This window comes from Meleagris gallopavo, chromosome 21 (assembly GCF_905368555.1).
Source record: "Meleagris gallopavo chromosome 21, MGAL_WU_HG_1.1, whole genome shotgun sequence".
NCBI classification, from domain to species: Eukaryota; Metazoa; Chordata; class Aves; order Galliformes; family Phasianidae; genus Meleagris; species Meleagris gallopavo.
The window spans coordinates 8,934,075-8,948,938 of NC_139424.1; the positions used below are offsets into that span (position 1 = coordinate 8,934,075).

The 14,864-nt window shown below is 49.8% G+C and overlaps 1 protein-coding gene across 15 annotated transcripts in view; it reads right to left on the reverse strand.

The window, feature by feature from the left end:
• MSI2 (musashi RNA binding protein 2) overlaps positions 1–14,406 on the reverse strand; it is a 183,920-nt gene extending 169,514 nt beyond the window's left edge. For 3 of the 15 annotated variants that reach the window (XM_085240930.1, XM_085240941.1, XM_085240939.1), the window contains exons 1-5: positions 14,238–14,401; positions 14,091–14,131; positions 13,938–14,019; positions 13,702–13,786; positions 9,895–9,936 (exon numbers count right to left, since the gene is read on the reverse strand). In XM_085240930.1, the coding sequence (XP_085097056.1) occupies positions 9,895–9,936; positions 13,702–13,786; positions 13,938–14,019; positions 14,091–14,131; positions 14,238–14,299 (312 nt within the window). In that variant the 5' untranslated portion in view covers positions 14,300–14,401. Of the gene's footprint in view, positions 1–9,894; positions 9,937–13,701; positions 13,787–13,937; positions 14,020–14,090; positions 14,132–14,237 lie in introns of all 15 variants that reach the window. The other 12 variants (XM_085240935.1, XM_085240931.1, XM_085240929.1 and 9 more) reach the window with 8 other exon arrangements.
• Between the last annotated feature and the right edge of the window lie 458 nt (positions 14,407–14,864).

Genomic DNA, 14,864 nt, shown 5'->3' on the forward strand with positions numbered 1-14,864 from the left:
AATCCCAGTCTCGATGAAGCAAACTCAAACCACCTAAACCTGTGCCCATTCTGCCCTGCTAACTTCAACGTAAACCTCAGAGCTCTTCACACCGCTGCTTCAGCCACTCTGGCTGTTGTGCAGCAGAAAATCTGCATTTCTCCAGCAGTGCGAACCTAAGAGCCTCCTTACAAAAGAGGCACCAGGTTACAGTTCAGGAATGCCATGTCGGATTTACTCACTGAATCATAGCAGCAGTGCAAGCCCTCCTTCTGCAGAGCAGCATCACATCATGTGCACAGCAAGTTCACCAAAAGCTTCTAGTACACTAACACTGTGCTGCTTTAGGCCTGCCAAGCAGCAAGAAAAGAATCTTGCACGCAACCATCTAATTGCCTCTTCCTCTCTCCACCTCTTTACAGCCCAAAGCACATTTCTGCCCACATACCCAGCACCAATAAGCAGGCCAAGCAATTCAGGACTTGCTCTCTGATCTCTGTTCCACCTCAGGAAGCACCTGGCAGCACTCATTTGTCTGCCCTGATCCAACGATCTCCAGTTCTCAGTAAGACAAACAGGTGCTGCTGCCCTTCTCAGTCAAAGGATATTCAGAACATTTCAAGGAAACAAAGGGAGGTATCCTCTCTGCAGACGAGTGACCACATCTGACAAAGACCTCTAAGAACATTCAGAAACAGCAAATTTATTTTGATCTTGTCCATATATAATGCTTAGTCTGTCAACCATGTTCCTTCAGCTGCAAGCTGGATGAAATAAGGTTATGCTTTCGGCAGGCATACCTGCGTTCCCTCCCTTTTTTCTTTCTCCATCAGTTTCAAATGAATTGACAATTTTATTTTACTTTCCACATATTGCAAGAGCTCAGGATTACACAGCATCAACTGAACCAAGTTCCACACACATTTCCATCAGCTTGCTGTGTTCTGATGACAGTGGTGGGAACTATAAAAGCAGGAAGACAGACCATCACTTCTTATGTCTGCAATTATAGTTCCAATAAACTTTCTTCATGGCTCCTTAGCATTGAAGCTTTCAGACCAGTAACTAAATTGTTTTAAGTTTATTTATATATTTTGCTATCACATATGCATACTCAACTGAGAGGAAAATGTCTCTACCAAAATATCCACTGAAAACAGCCATAAACAGCAGCCAAGAAATATGAGCTGACTTCTAATAATGATGACAAACTCAAAGCCAGGCCAACAAAACTTCGGGGAAAATCTTAAGTGCAGAGGGCTTTCACTGATCACCTGGTCTGATCTGCAAAACAGTACACTGAGGATGCAATTAAACGAGAACAAATTAAAAACAGCCATACAGGACAGCTGCTAAAACTGCTGGGCACACGGCACACATAACCTGATGCTCTGACCACAGTTCACCACAATTCACCAGGACTCAGCCAACCCAAGGATCCAGGCACAGAGGCACCTGGCAGGGGCTCTCCCCATCTCTGAGTGTGAGCAGGAAGTGCATGTCCCTGGTGCTGCCCTGCAGCAGAAGCACCGCAGCCACCCCTCTGGGCACTGACCGGAGGGACGCATCGCAGTGCACGGCCCGCAGCACAAAGCGTGCAGCCAGCCTCCAGGAGCCAGGCCACGGGGTGGAGGAGCGCCCAGCTCTGCGTGGAGTACAAGGGCCCCCCCAGACACCTGCAGCTTGGCAGGCTCCCTGCTCTGCTCTCGTCACAGAGGGCATCAGGAGGAGCCCTGCAGTGCAGCGCTCAGCGCATTCAAGTCTGCTGCCAGCTTCTGCTCTCACCTCTGTGCTGCTGACGCGCTGCCCCAGCCCCCACGGGCCCATGTGACAGCAGCGGCCGCAGCACCACAAACCACCCTGCACCGCAGCCCTGCACCTTATCTCACTTCCCCCTCCCCAGCCCTGCTGTCACTGGTGGGAAGGCAGAATGCTCAGCGGGAACCTCAGACATAGCAGCTCAACCTCCACCATGCCACCGGCACGCCTGAGTCAGGGCCTTGCTTACAAGTTCTCAATCGAAAGCCGTTAGAAACAAAACCTCAGGTTAAGCCCTCGCTCAAGTCATCAAGAGCTGGCAGGAGGCGATATGCTTCGCTCACACACTTCCTTCCCAGTGCCCGGGGATGCCGTCAGCATCTCTGCACAACAGGAGACCGTTGACCTCGCGGTACCCGGCCCAGGGCTCATGAAACGGATGTGCTCTCTGCCACAGAGATATTCCAGATAACACACGCCCTTTCTGCTCTGACCTCTGCCCCTTCAGGCTCACAGATCTTCTGGGGATCCCCAAGACACTGCATCAAACACCACAGCACACAGCTCTGCACCCAGAACGGGGTGCCATCCCAGTCCTAGGTGAATTCCTATCACATTTCACATCTCCATACCAATTTCAGATTTCTTTTTGTTTTCTGTTCTCCTCCACAAAGCTATATCGTGTACTTGGTGTAGTAAGCTTTGCAGGTCTGCCAAATGCAATGCCAGAAGCAGGCAAATTTCACCAGCAAACAAACATTTTTTGTAGTCCTTTGCAGCAATTTGCAAACTTTTGACAAAAATAGAACTGTACTGCATACATATTGGGTCAACGTGCAGCTCAGGCTCAGAGCAGAGAGTAACACCTACACACCTCTGAACATAAGTGACTGATAACACAGCCAAATGGAAGACTATACAGAAGCTTCATCCTTTCAGTAAGCACTGCAGAAAACCACCAGCAATGCCCCCTCTAGCAGCACCTTCCTCCAGCAGCACGGCCCGCTGAGAACCCCATTCAGGGTTTGCTACTGATGAGCCTCCAGCATAAACCAGGCCTCCAGCCTGAGCAATACTGCAGCGCAGCTGGATAGACAGTGTCTGGGACGAACACTCAGCTCCTTGTAACCTCCTTACACACCCCATTAATTACCTTTCAGGAGGGTTCCTGAACAGCATTCATACAGCAACTGTTAGAAACCTCTACTGACTCTGCCTGTAGGTGCTCTGCTGCTGCCAGCATTCATGGAGCTAGAACTCTTGCTGACACTTCACAGTCTTCCTTTTAAATAAAGCAAATCTTCAAAACACTTTTTTTGCTCTGTGCTCCTCACCTTCCCTTTGACGCAAAACTGACCCACAGATCAACATGAAAATGAGCTCAGAGTCAGGAATGATAAAACACAAGGGAAAACAACACAGCACAGGGCTGGGAACACCAGAACACTTCCTCCCCTCCAGGCAATACCAGCACTCTGTCAGCCAGACTGAAGCATAAAGGCTGGAGCCACTGCAGGGTGCTGCCCAAGTTTTCAGCCACGGAAAGCAGCACAGAGGCCTCGCTCTGGCCATATCTCACAGTTGTAAAGCACATAAAAGGGAAATTTAAACCAACAGGACTTAACAATTTCTAACTTCTAGTTAATCAAGTGGTCCCAGGATTTGTTTCCTTCCCTGCCCCACCATTTTCCCTCCCACCTGCCAGGCCACCTCATTACTGTCACTCCACATCAGCTCCCACTGCGGTAGCTTTCTTGGACCTCTGGCCCTTTAGTCAGCTTGAAACTTCTTCCCTATTGTATATCAGAGTTGGTGGGAAATTAATGCAAGCCCTTGCTGGGGGAAGGGAAGGGCAGAAGGAACGATGCCTTCCCTTCACTCTTCTTGCCATGTGCACTTCACCGATGTGAGCAATGCTGTTCAATATATTTAACTGTTCTTGCTAAGGTCTCCAGAACCACTCCTCACGTGTAAAACTGCGCAGGTGTTAGCAGGGTAGGATCCTTGATCAGAAATCTGAAGCTCCCAGGTACAATCATAATCTGTAAATTAAACATACCTGATCCCAGTGGCGCACACAGCTGCAGCTGTTCCAGCACGAGGAATGGCTGAACACTGCCTAACGTAACACTCAAAAAACAAAGGAAATACTTTCAACAGGAGAGCAGCGGAATGCCAATGTTTAGAAGTAATTTATTAATACCTCATGCTGATCTATTTACAGAGTTTCACATTAACTTTCAAATTACTCAGCAAACCACAATTTCTACAGCAACCTAAGTTGAACACTGCTAACATAGTTTACAGAAAACTGTTCCAGTGACTCAGCCAAACAGAACGTGTCATTCCAGGACTAGACACTAAATTAAGCTTAAGCTATGATTTTTGAAGAGTCAGATGCTACATGGACCCAGCCTCATGCCAGCGGAGGCTTCTGTCAGGCAACAGCACATCAGTATCTTCTTGTCGCTGAGATCCTATGGTCGAAGTGGAAAAACTGTAGGAGATATGAAGCCAGCTATCTCTGCAAGAGAAGCGATGGACCTGACCATATTCAAAGTACTATCAAACACACCAAGTAATCTCTTAATCTTTTTCTGCTACAAAATCCACAGTTCAACAAAACATCTAATAACGTGCTTTTAGTCCATCCTGATTCAGCAAAGCACTTACCCACATGCTTATGCCAACTTAAGTATATGCTTAAGTGCTTTTGCACAACAGGGACAGGGAAGGTTCAGGCTCTGCAGACGACCCATTTGCTGAAACAAGACTTTTTTTTTCCCTACGATGACTGGCTCTATTTGCAGTCTTCCCTGTTTACAGCATAATCCAAAATGCGTTTGTAGAGAATACTGAAATATAACAGAAATGCCAAACAACTATTAGGAACAAAGATATCTACATCTGACTTAATGAAACAGAAGATTTTCTTTTTCCTTCTCAACACAGCACATACCTTTATTACATTACCCTGTTTCAATAGATCTCCTCTAAAAATAAGTTTGAAGTTCCCCTAATGCTTTGGATTTCACAACATTTATAAGACTATCACCAGAGTCAACAGGCTAAAAAAAGAATCCATTAGCATTAACTGGGCTGTCACTGGCAGTGACAAATAAATGAATTTGATGGTTTTAGATCAGTCATTAGTAGACCTACCCCCGGGCTGATAAAGGCTCAGCACTTTGCAGACGAGATGTACTCAATCTGGAAGCAGAGAGGAGCACACAAGGGTGTCAGCACGCTGCTTCTCTTCCATTTGCCTGTCCTGCCCCTTTTCTGACCCTCTCCTGCCGTATCCAAGCAGCTAGGTCTTGGTGCAGAGGACTTACCTCTGCAGAATAAAAGACGAGTAATGTTCAATTTAAATTTTTAGTTAGCACTAAGTCAAAAGAAAGGAAAACACACTAGACACCGGACTATTCATAATACAAAAGCCATCCTTAGGCAACGTAATAGAAATACATGCATTTTACAAAATAATAGTACAGTCTCTGGAGGTTAAGGACAATGTGAGCAATCTACCTGAGTGGTTAGAGAGAAGAAAATCCACCTCAACTCCAGCTTCTGACCAAGCTCGCTGCACTCACAGAAGGCCCTGCACAAGCATTTTCCCTCTAGCTGCCAGCATCAAAGAACAGAGATCACGTTCTGCCTCTAAGAGATCAAGGAGCAAGAAGCTGAGCTCAAGAATAATAGGTTTTAAAACTCTGAGCCCTTACTACCTGAGAAGATAAGCTAAGACTCAGACTCATCAACTTTTTCATTTGACCACCCAGTGCCAGAGGGAGACAAGTTCTAAGAGCAGCTTACAGCACACAAGGCATCTCCACCAGGATAGGCTGCAAACACTCGGACACTGGCCATCAACTGCCAAACCAAGTCTCTCATGCCATCTGGTAGGGATCTCCTACTACTCTGTATGTAGAAGATACAGCAATAATAATTAAGATACACACATATGCCAAGAGCAGAAAGTAGTACCTCCCTTATTCTATCCTGACATGCAAATGCAGGGAAGTAAAACGAACGATGATAATAACAACAGTGATAATAGCACCAAGGTCTGTCTTTGCTGCTCTTGACAGCCTGGCAGGGAAGGAAGGGCAGCAGGAAAGGAAGAGTCCTGAGCTGTGCTGGTGAATCCAGATTGCATTATTTCATAGAGCGCACATTCCACCTAAGATGAGAAGAAACAGGACTAACCTGGAGGAAGAAGCAGGGGAACAGAACTCCTGATTCTCAAGGACCATCATTTGCTTTGGAATAAAATCTCTCTGCTACTCTGACTCACATTTACCAGCCAAGGGATGCAGACTCCCCACCTACAGTTAGCTTAATTGGAATCAGACATCCAAATCCATTGGTTCACTTAAAAAATAAAAAAATAAAAATCCTAGGTTAGCCAGAGTGTTACTCCAAAAGGGCATGCCCTCCATTTGCTGCTCTGGAACAGTCAGCTTCACGTGGCTTTAACCGGGGCAACTCCAATGAAAGAAAAGTTGATGATGCTCTGTTTTTCACCCAAGAAGGAAAGATGTGTAGAACTGCACCTCCCACCAGTGCAGCCCGCTGGCAGGCACACCCAGCTGGGGGCACGCTAGCTGACGGGGCACAACCATGCCAGAATCAGGGCTGGTCCCAGCATCCTGTCAGGATAAAACATACCTAACAAGAGCACTGTATCCAGTACGACCATTTGACTACCAGTCTAAACACTCTCTCCCCAGATAAGACTCTGCTGCTATTTTGTGCTGGACAGTCATCAGAACACCGTGCCCAGCACTCACAGATCAGCTCCCCAGTAACACAGAACTTCGACAAGAACAAGCTCTGCTCTGGGTTGGCAGCAGACAGAGCTCTGGACAGGCAGCACCCAGCCCAGGAGCTCCCGGAGCCAGCAGCAGCAGCTGGGCAGCAGCAGGTCGGCCCTGCACACCCAGCAGCACAACTGGCCACATGCAGGTCACGCACACGGCACGGCCCGACGTCACTGAGCACAACGACATGAGCAGCAAGGAAATGCACCGAAGTCACACAAGCACACACGTACCATCAAAGAGCTTCTTCGTAGCAGGGGGAGGTGGGAATCCATCACGCTTGAAAATATCTAGTGAACATGCTAAATTCAGTAAGGCTTCTCCCATATAACATAATGGATAAGGTCAGAGACAATAGTCTGTATGTATTAAAAAGTCACATTACTGTAGTCTTCAGTGTTCAAAAAGGGGTATTCAACTGCTTCCTCCCGCCCGGCTGCTTTTTAAGGATTTTTATGTCAGCAGAGTTAAAAATGATCAACTGCTCGAGAGCTCCTTCCAGCATTTGGAAGCAAGACAGATTGGTATCAAGGAACAGCGGCCTCCACAGCACCTCGCTATATTCCTTCATCTCCCTGTTAGCCCACACTGGAAGCTCGGCAAGTGAAAGCTCTGCAGCAAATGTCCAAAAACAGCAGCTTGAAGTCTGACTGCACAAGGAGGGGAGCACTACACATCAGAAATCCACTGGGGCAATCGCTAAGGATTTCTGGAAGGGCTGTTCTTAGAAAACCACGGTGAACACTCCGCTGTTCCAGTCTGCCACTTCTTGCTCAGCAGCCAATTTGCATCACCGGAGAGGTGACACATCATGGAGACGCGGTTTAAAAAGCCCAGAAGAAAGCATTTTGCCAGGATGCAGTCTGAAAGAGGGAGCCTAGCCAATTAGCATGGATCCGAAGGGGCAAAGCAATGCACACAAATCATTATGCACGCACAAAAAGCGAACGTGACCCCGCAGAGCACACGAGCGCAGCCCCCAGCCGGGGGGAACGCAGCCTGGGAGCGGCCAGCCACAGCCCCCAATACTGCACTGCCCTGAGCAGCCTTCTGTGGCCCGGCCTCATGGGGAGCACAGCTCTCGTTCTGGGGGCACGGCTGGGGGAACTGCTTGGGGGAAATTTCTCCTCTCACACCTAGAGAGAGGCACAGCACTGAACGCCATTCATCTGCACAGCCCCAAGTGTTAGCTAATTAGACTCCAAAACAGTTACATTCTAATGCACAACACTCAGTATTCAGCTGGGATGAGGGCACAACTTAAGTCCAAAACCTTAAATCAGTATCTAGGTAAGAAACAGAAAGTCCAGAATAACGTATCACAAAATAACGTAAAATCTGTTCTTCACTGCACACAGTTTTCTCCATCAGGCTCCTTTCAGTTTCTTTTTGCCCCCCCAACGCCATGCAGGAACCCCGGCCCCCAGGAGAGACAGAGCACACACACAGCACAACGCACCGCACCAGTGCCACCCCTCTGAAGCAGCCCTCATCCCAGGCTTTGCCCCACACCTGAAAGATGTCTGCCACCAACCAACCAAAGCCTACTTGGAGAAAAACAAAATCCCCTTTGTTTCCTTGGTAAAAGTTTCCTGTTAAAGAATGCAAAAATCAGGTCAATTTAACACAGTAATACCCACCGCATAAGACAAGCCCTGTTGTTTTTTTGTTGTTGTTGTTTTAGAAGAAGTCACCTGGGACAGTTTAACAGCTCTGCTGTAAGCGTTATAAACTTTCACAAATAGCACTGTAGAAACAGACACCTGGTAATTGAAGGCAGTTTAAAAAGTAAATAAGCCTTTAAAGGCACTGGAAGGAGGAAAGGAGCATCAATCACAGAGTGAGATCACCTTCATGCAAGATCACCTTCTTTAATTATGAAACCTTTCAGAATCCCGGAAACTTTAAAAATCTCTCTGAAAGACAGCACTAATCCAGTCACACAATCCAGAAGCCGCAAACCCTACAAGTATAAACTCTGCTCAGCAAGGAAGCAAGTCAGGCAGCTTGTTATTCACTAATTAGTTATTAGATATGTCCAATGAAGAAAAGAACCTTTAACTCCTTTGCCACATTCATTTGGTTTAAAGCTCCACAAGTAAACTGTTGGGTTTTCTTGGTTTCCTCCCCCCCCCCATTTCACTTCAAGGAAATCACCAGCACCTCTCCTGCTGTATGCCCGGGGTTCCTAAAATCACACCTTTTTCCCAGATGCACATTTTGTACAATATTTAATGTTACAGTCCCACTATTAAACCATCTGCTTTGATAAGAGACCATATACAACAAAACCGTTGGGCTGAACTTGCTCGGGTGGTCGCAAGCCACAAAGGCTGTTAAATGCTTCTCCTTACTGACTTCCCTCTGCAACTCCACAGTCTTCTTTCCCAATTTTTCAACCAAAACAACCCAAGACAAACAGTGTATACAAGTACAAGTGGCACGCATCACATGAATTCTTCCTATAGATTCTCAAAAACAAGTAGTCAGAGAGACGATTACAAAACTTTTCTTTTAGCTTTCAAAATTCAAACGCAACTGCACGCGTTTTGGGATTTGAAACTGATCTGCTGGTTTCGTTAGGCAGAACCTGAAGAGCAAGAGCCACTTCTGCTCCATCCGCAGGTCTTCCCAAGGAAACGGCACTGAGCGATAACTCAGAGCAAAGCGCGCCAGCAGCGCATCTGCACACAGCCAGCGCGCCTTTGTCCCGGCGTGGAAAGCAGCCCTGCGCTGCCGCAGCACCCTGCAAGGATGCAAGGAGGTCACTGCCCGACTTAAAGCTCATCGCTTCCCCGTGCCTGCAGAAGAAGTCCCTGTGGCCTGAAGAGTTCACAGCTCCATTAGAACTTGCTATCCAACACTTACTAATATCCAAATGCATCTCTGAAGTTTTCTTTTGTGTAACTTGCAAACAATGAAGGCAAAGATATACCCCCATCCATCACAACCACAGAACTGAAAGCTCAGCTCAAAACAAGCCTGAAGTCTGCATTTAATCCAAATGCTCTCCATAAATACCATGCAAAACATACTGCAGAAAAGAGCATAACAAACCCAAGTAATGTGGCAACAATCTCCCACCAGTACCAGAGAAGCCTCTGGTTTTCAGCCAGCAAACTGACTGGGACTCTGCAAGGAGACAGTTAACTGCAGGCACAAACAGCACAAAGCAGCTCTCCTGCAGTTTCACAGCCATGCGCTGATACCCTTAAGACGCCATGCACTCCGGCTTTAAAAGCTTTCATTGCCAATTCCCTGTTTGAAACCTGAACTGCCTGGCAACAATGATTCTCTGTGTGCCTAAAATCCTATTATTGATCCTCCTACTTACCTTAGGCTGTGCTCGTCGGGGAAATGCAACTTTAGGGTCAATCTGAGGAAAAAGAAAGGAGAAATCAACAAGATTGTCAGGCTGTTTTTTGTCTTATTAAAAAAAAAAAATTGAATTATTAATCTCTCATTTCTCAGGCTTATAGTTCAGCACACTGTGCCCTACAACTACTCTGTAAGTGAGAGATCACAGGTTGGGTTTGTCAGGGACTTCCTGGCAAAGGGAGGGAGATGGGAAGGGAGGAAGCAAACGTTTCTCCTGTGCACCCTGAGCAGGGCCCAGTGGGTCACAACCACCACCAGTGCCCAGGGAGCCCTGTGTGGGCCTCCAGGTGCTGCTTCTGCAGCAACACCACTCTTGAGGTTGCATGGAAAGCCAGCACTCCTGATGGAGCCCTACCCTGTAGGTCTTGACACCTGCACCTTCCTTCCGTTGGCTTTTGGGTTACTTTGGTCTTTGTTTTATTCCTCTATTCTGTCAGCTGGCTAGCAGCACCAACGCAAAATGCAAAATTCAAAGTCAAATTGCTTCAGTTTCTATTGATAATTAAAACTGAATTGTTAGAAGGACTGCGAGACCATCCTTCACAACAGCGCTCCTCATGGATCTGCTACAGCATTTCCCCCACAGAACAGATGAGCACCGAGACCGCGAAGGAGCACTGTGGAGGTGAGGGAAAGAGAGGAGAGCAAAACAAAACATGCAGGCACTGTGAGCCAGAAGAGACCCAGTTCTTCAAAAGAGATTTTCCATGAGGGAATTCCCTCAAGTATTCCTGAATGAAGCAGGGACAAAAGGGACCAAGAAGATCAGCGAGCACACCTTGGTTTCATCCCTCGCTCCCTTCAGATGCAGCACTGACACCCACTGTGCTGCATAAATTACAAGCCACATCCACTTTGCAGTTCTAAAACGTTCATTCTGCAATTTTAAAAGCAACTTTCACATGGGGCATCTTTACCAACTGCACTTTGTCAGAAATCACCTGGAAACAGAAATCCACCACCATAAATGAAGGACTGGATGTAAATAAATAATCACACCTTTTAGGCAGCAGTCTACTGCCAAAAATGACTGCAAGAAAGTGTACGCGTGCTGCCAATTGCATCTGTATTTTTAGCAGCATCTGCATGCACACACATTCTAACTAGGCTAGGAGAGGGTGTTTCAGAGGACTACATCCCACCTGGACTGCGCACCCTGCGACTGCCTTCAGTGCTCTTTGACTGCGTAACAAATGCTGACCCTGACTATGTGAAGGCAGAAGCACAGGCTTTCATGGCTTGGGGTTGGCTGTATTCCACCCCCTGCAGCTGCCCCCAAACAAGGAGGTGTTCCCACTTTGGTACTACTGTTTCTGTGGTGGTTTCCATGACAAATAACGTCTCCTAAAGAGCAGCTCTGCTCACTTAATACGTCAAAATTGCAAACAGCACCAGCATTTGAAGTGCAACTTCTCACTAATTTGTCTGTATCAGATACAAATACAGTATCTTTCCTTTAGAACACACCTGAGAAATGAGTGATTACGTGCCTCTTCTTTGTTCAAGAAGCATTAAACAGTAAATTTTTTTAACTAGAAAGCTAACCTTTTTCATAGCGATTAACATTATCTACAAATACATCCAGCACTGACTAACATCTGTCTACCGGGGCGATACAAAAGGTATGGATGGCCCATGCGGGTACCCAAAGGCAAACATGCACATTCCTACAGCCACTTCCAATGGAAAAGTTTTTGCAAAATGAACACCAGTCCCACCAGAACACCACGATCCCACCGGCAGAAAGCAGAAGAGCCATTACATTCTAAGGCGAACCGCTCATTTCTCAAGGTCAGTCTAAAGAGCACGGAGCTCCCTGCACCGCAGCAACAGCACCTCCTGAGCAACCACGCTCTGCTTCATACAAACTTTCTGCCCAATGCTGCCATTCTCAGAGGCACCCCAGCACCCCATGGCGCATCCATACCTTTTGCATAACCCCGTCAACTACTTCAGCAAACAAAAAAAATTTCTACAAAAAAAAATATTGAGTTAGTTAGGTACGATTCTACTTACTGTATCTACAAGTCCGCTAGGAAATGACTATAATACTATTTCTGATACGAATGGCCATTACCTAAACAAAGCTTTTAACGTAACTGTAAACAAGAGCGACGTTTCCATGCCAATACCCAACCGATCTGCCTCCTGCGCTGAACGTTGAAACAGAGTCAAATGCTATGTTACACCGAGCAGCATCACTACAACACGGCTACAGACAGACGAGCGGCCGGGGCGACCCGCGAGCTGCGCCCCGCCAGCCAGGCTCTGACTGCGAGCACTTCTGGTAGAATTGCCTCCATCGCTCTCACACGGCCGCACTGAAGCACGTTGGCCCTCAGAGCTTTTCGCCCCTCCCCCAAGCAAAGCAAACTAATACACTGCAGGGACTCTGTGCCATAGAAAGCTGGGGAGGACATAATCATGGGCAGAGGAAGAGAGGGTGTCCTCCCGGCATTTTTTAAAGTCTTGTTCAGATATTGTTTGCCTTTGTTCTTCCTAACTAAATTGATCTTTAAAAACGCACAGAATACGGCCGTACACCAAGGTCTGGTGACTTTAATCTCTGGAGCACAGTCAAATCAGTGATTGCACCGTAACTGATTCAACCCCAAATCAAATTATTGAGGCAGGCGAAGGCAGAGGCCGCAAGCTTGGACAGGCCCAGCAGAATCTGTCAGTCAGGTTCAAACATTACATCCCACCTGCTTCCTAGTGGCTTTGCGTTTCACATCAACCCCTTTAAGGGCCACACGCCGTGCTCGGCCTGCCCTTGATGTGGCTGTATCACACCCAGGTACACAGCAGATGCTCCAGCACCGCGGCAGGACTCTCCCTTTCACCGCTGTCACATTCCAGCCCCAGCACCACAAAGCGGCACAGCCGCGGCCACGCGCCCGCAGGAGCGCCCGTGCAGGGCTGAGCCCCACAGCCCCTCCATCCCCAGCACAGCACTGCTCACACCGAGCGGCACCGGAGCACAAATGACCTCTACCGGCGTCCTCCCCATGCCGCTGCTGGGCACAGTGCGGAGGCAGCGTGCGAACCGCAAACTTCAGCCCCAGTCCCTGGGTGCAGGGCAGCAGTGGGGGCTGGACACAGCTCTGAAAACATGTGGTGCGAGGGCAAGGGGGGTAGCTCCCCTGGTTGTTTTTCAGTTTTTGTTTTTTAAATGACCATTTAAAAAAATATATATATATGTATATTTTTTATATATATATATACACTGATACATATATATATATATACATATATATATATATATATATATATATATATATATATATATATATATATATATCAGTGGAATAATGTCACGTTATCCACTGGAGAGCGACTGTAGCAAAAAGCTTTGCACAAACAGCAAACCGGCACTCGAGCAGCTCTGTCAGCCCTCACCCTCGCGATCAACGTGTGAATCCCACCGGGCCCCAGGGTGGGCTCTGGGAGCGGCACCAACAGAGGGGATGGTGCGGCTGTGGGCGGCCCTGGGATGGACCGGGGACATCACCGGGACACCATCGCCCACCGCAGCCACACACAGTGCCCCGCAGGAAACCTGCAGCCGAACGCCACAAAAAGTTACGTTTCACCCTGGGATTTTTTCAATGTCATCGTTCGACAGAACGTGAGGCGTGGGGAGGAGCCACCGGCCGGCAGGGAAAATTCGGATTAAAGCGGAAAAAATAGAAAATAAAATAAAAAGTTGCCGCTTTCACGAGTTCGAACCGAATCCGGGGCGGCGCTGGGGGCGGCCACCTACCGTCTTGGAGTCCAGCTCGTGGTGCGGCTGGGCCAGCACCTTGTCCACGCTGCCCGGGTCCGCGAACGTCACGAAGCCGAAGCCTCTGCCGAGACAAAGAGCGGAGACGGGCGGGGGGCGATGAGCACCGGGGGGGCCGCACCTCCCGCACCGCCGCCGCTTTGTTCCGCGGGGCGGCCCCGGGCCGGGCCGCAAAGTTTTGTCCGGGGGGGAGGGGAAGCGGGGGGGCCGCTTACCTGGAGCGCTTGGTGGTGGGGTCCCTCATGACCATGCACTCCCGGATCTCCCCGAATTTGCTGAAATAGTCGCGCAGGCTGTCTGCGGGGAGAGGAGAGCGGGGGGCAGCGCGGGCACGGAGGGGGGGTGGGGGGGGCGGGCGCGGCGCCTACCTGGGGAGGTCTGCCAGCTGAGGCCGCCGATGAACATCTTGCTGGGGGGAGAGAGCGGAGCGGGGCTCAGCGCCGGGCCGCCATCGGCCATTTTGACGGGGCACGGCGCGGAGCGGGGCCGGGGGGGCCCCCCCCCCGCACACTTACCCGGGGTCGTGCTGCGCCTCGCCGGGGCCGCCCGAGGTCGCTTGGCTCCCGTCCGCCTCCATGGCCGCGCGGAGCCCGCAGCGATCCGCGCCGAGCGAGAGACCCCCCCCCCGCCCGCCGCCGCTGCTGCCGCCCCCCCGGCCCGGCCCGGCCCGGTTCGCTGCGGCTCCGCTCCGCTCCCCTCCTTCCCTTCCCTTCTCTTTTCCCTTTTCCCTTCCCCCCTCCTCCTCCTCCTCCTCCTCCTCCTCCTCCTTTTCCACCACCACCACCTCCTCCTCCTCCTCCTCCTCCCTCCGCTACCGGAGGACCTCACTGGAGCGGCGCCGGGGAAGCGGCCAAGATCCGTCACACGTGGGCTCGGCTTAGCTCAGCGCCGCGCGTCCCGCCCCCCCGCCACCATCCTCTCCTCCCTCCATCCCGCGCGCCGCGCCGCCCCCCCGCCCCCGCGCCACGGGGCGGGGCCGCCGCCGTCGCGTGGCCCTGCGTGACGTCACCGCCGTGAGCGCCCTCCCTCGCTCCGCGCGCGCGCCTCCGACGCCGCGGCTCTTCCACCCTCCCCCCCCGCCGCGTGCCCGGCGGCGCCGCTCGGCCTCCTCCGCCCGGGGGCGCCGCTCCGCGGTTCTGGCC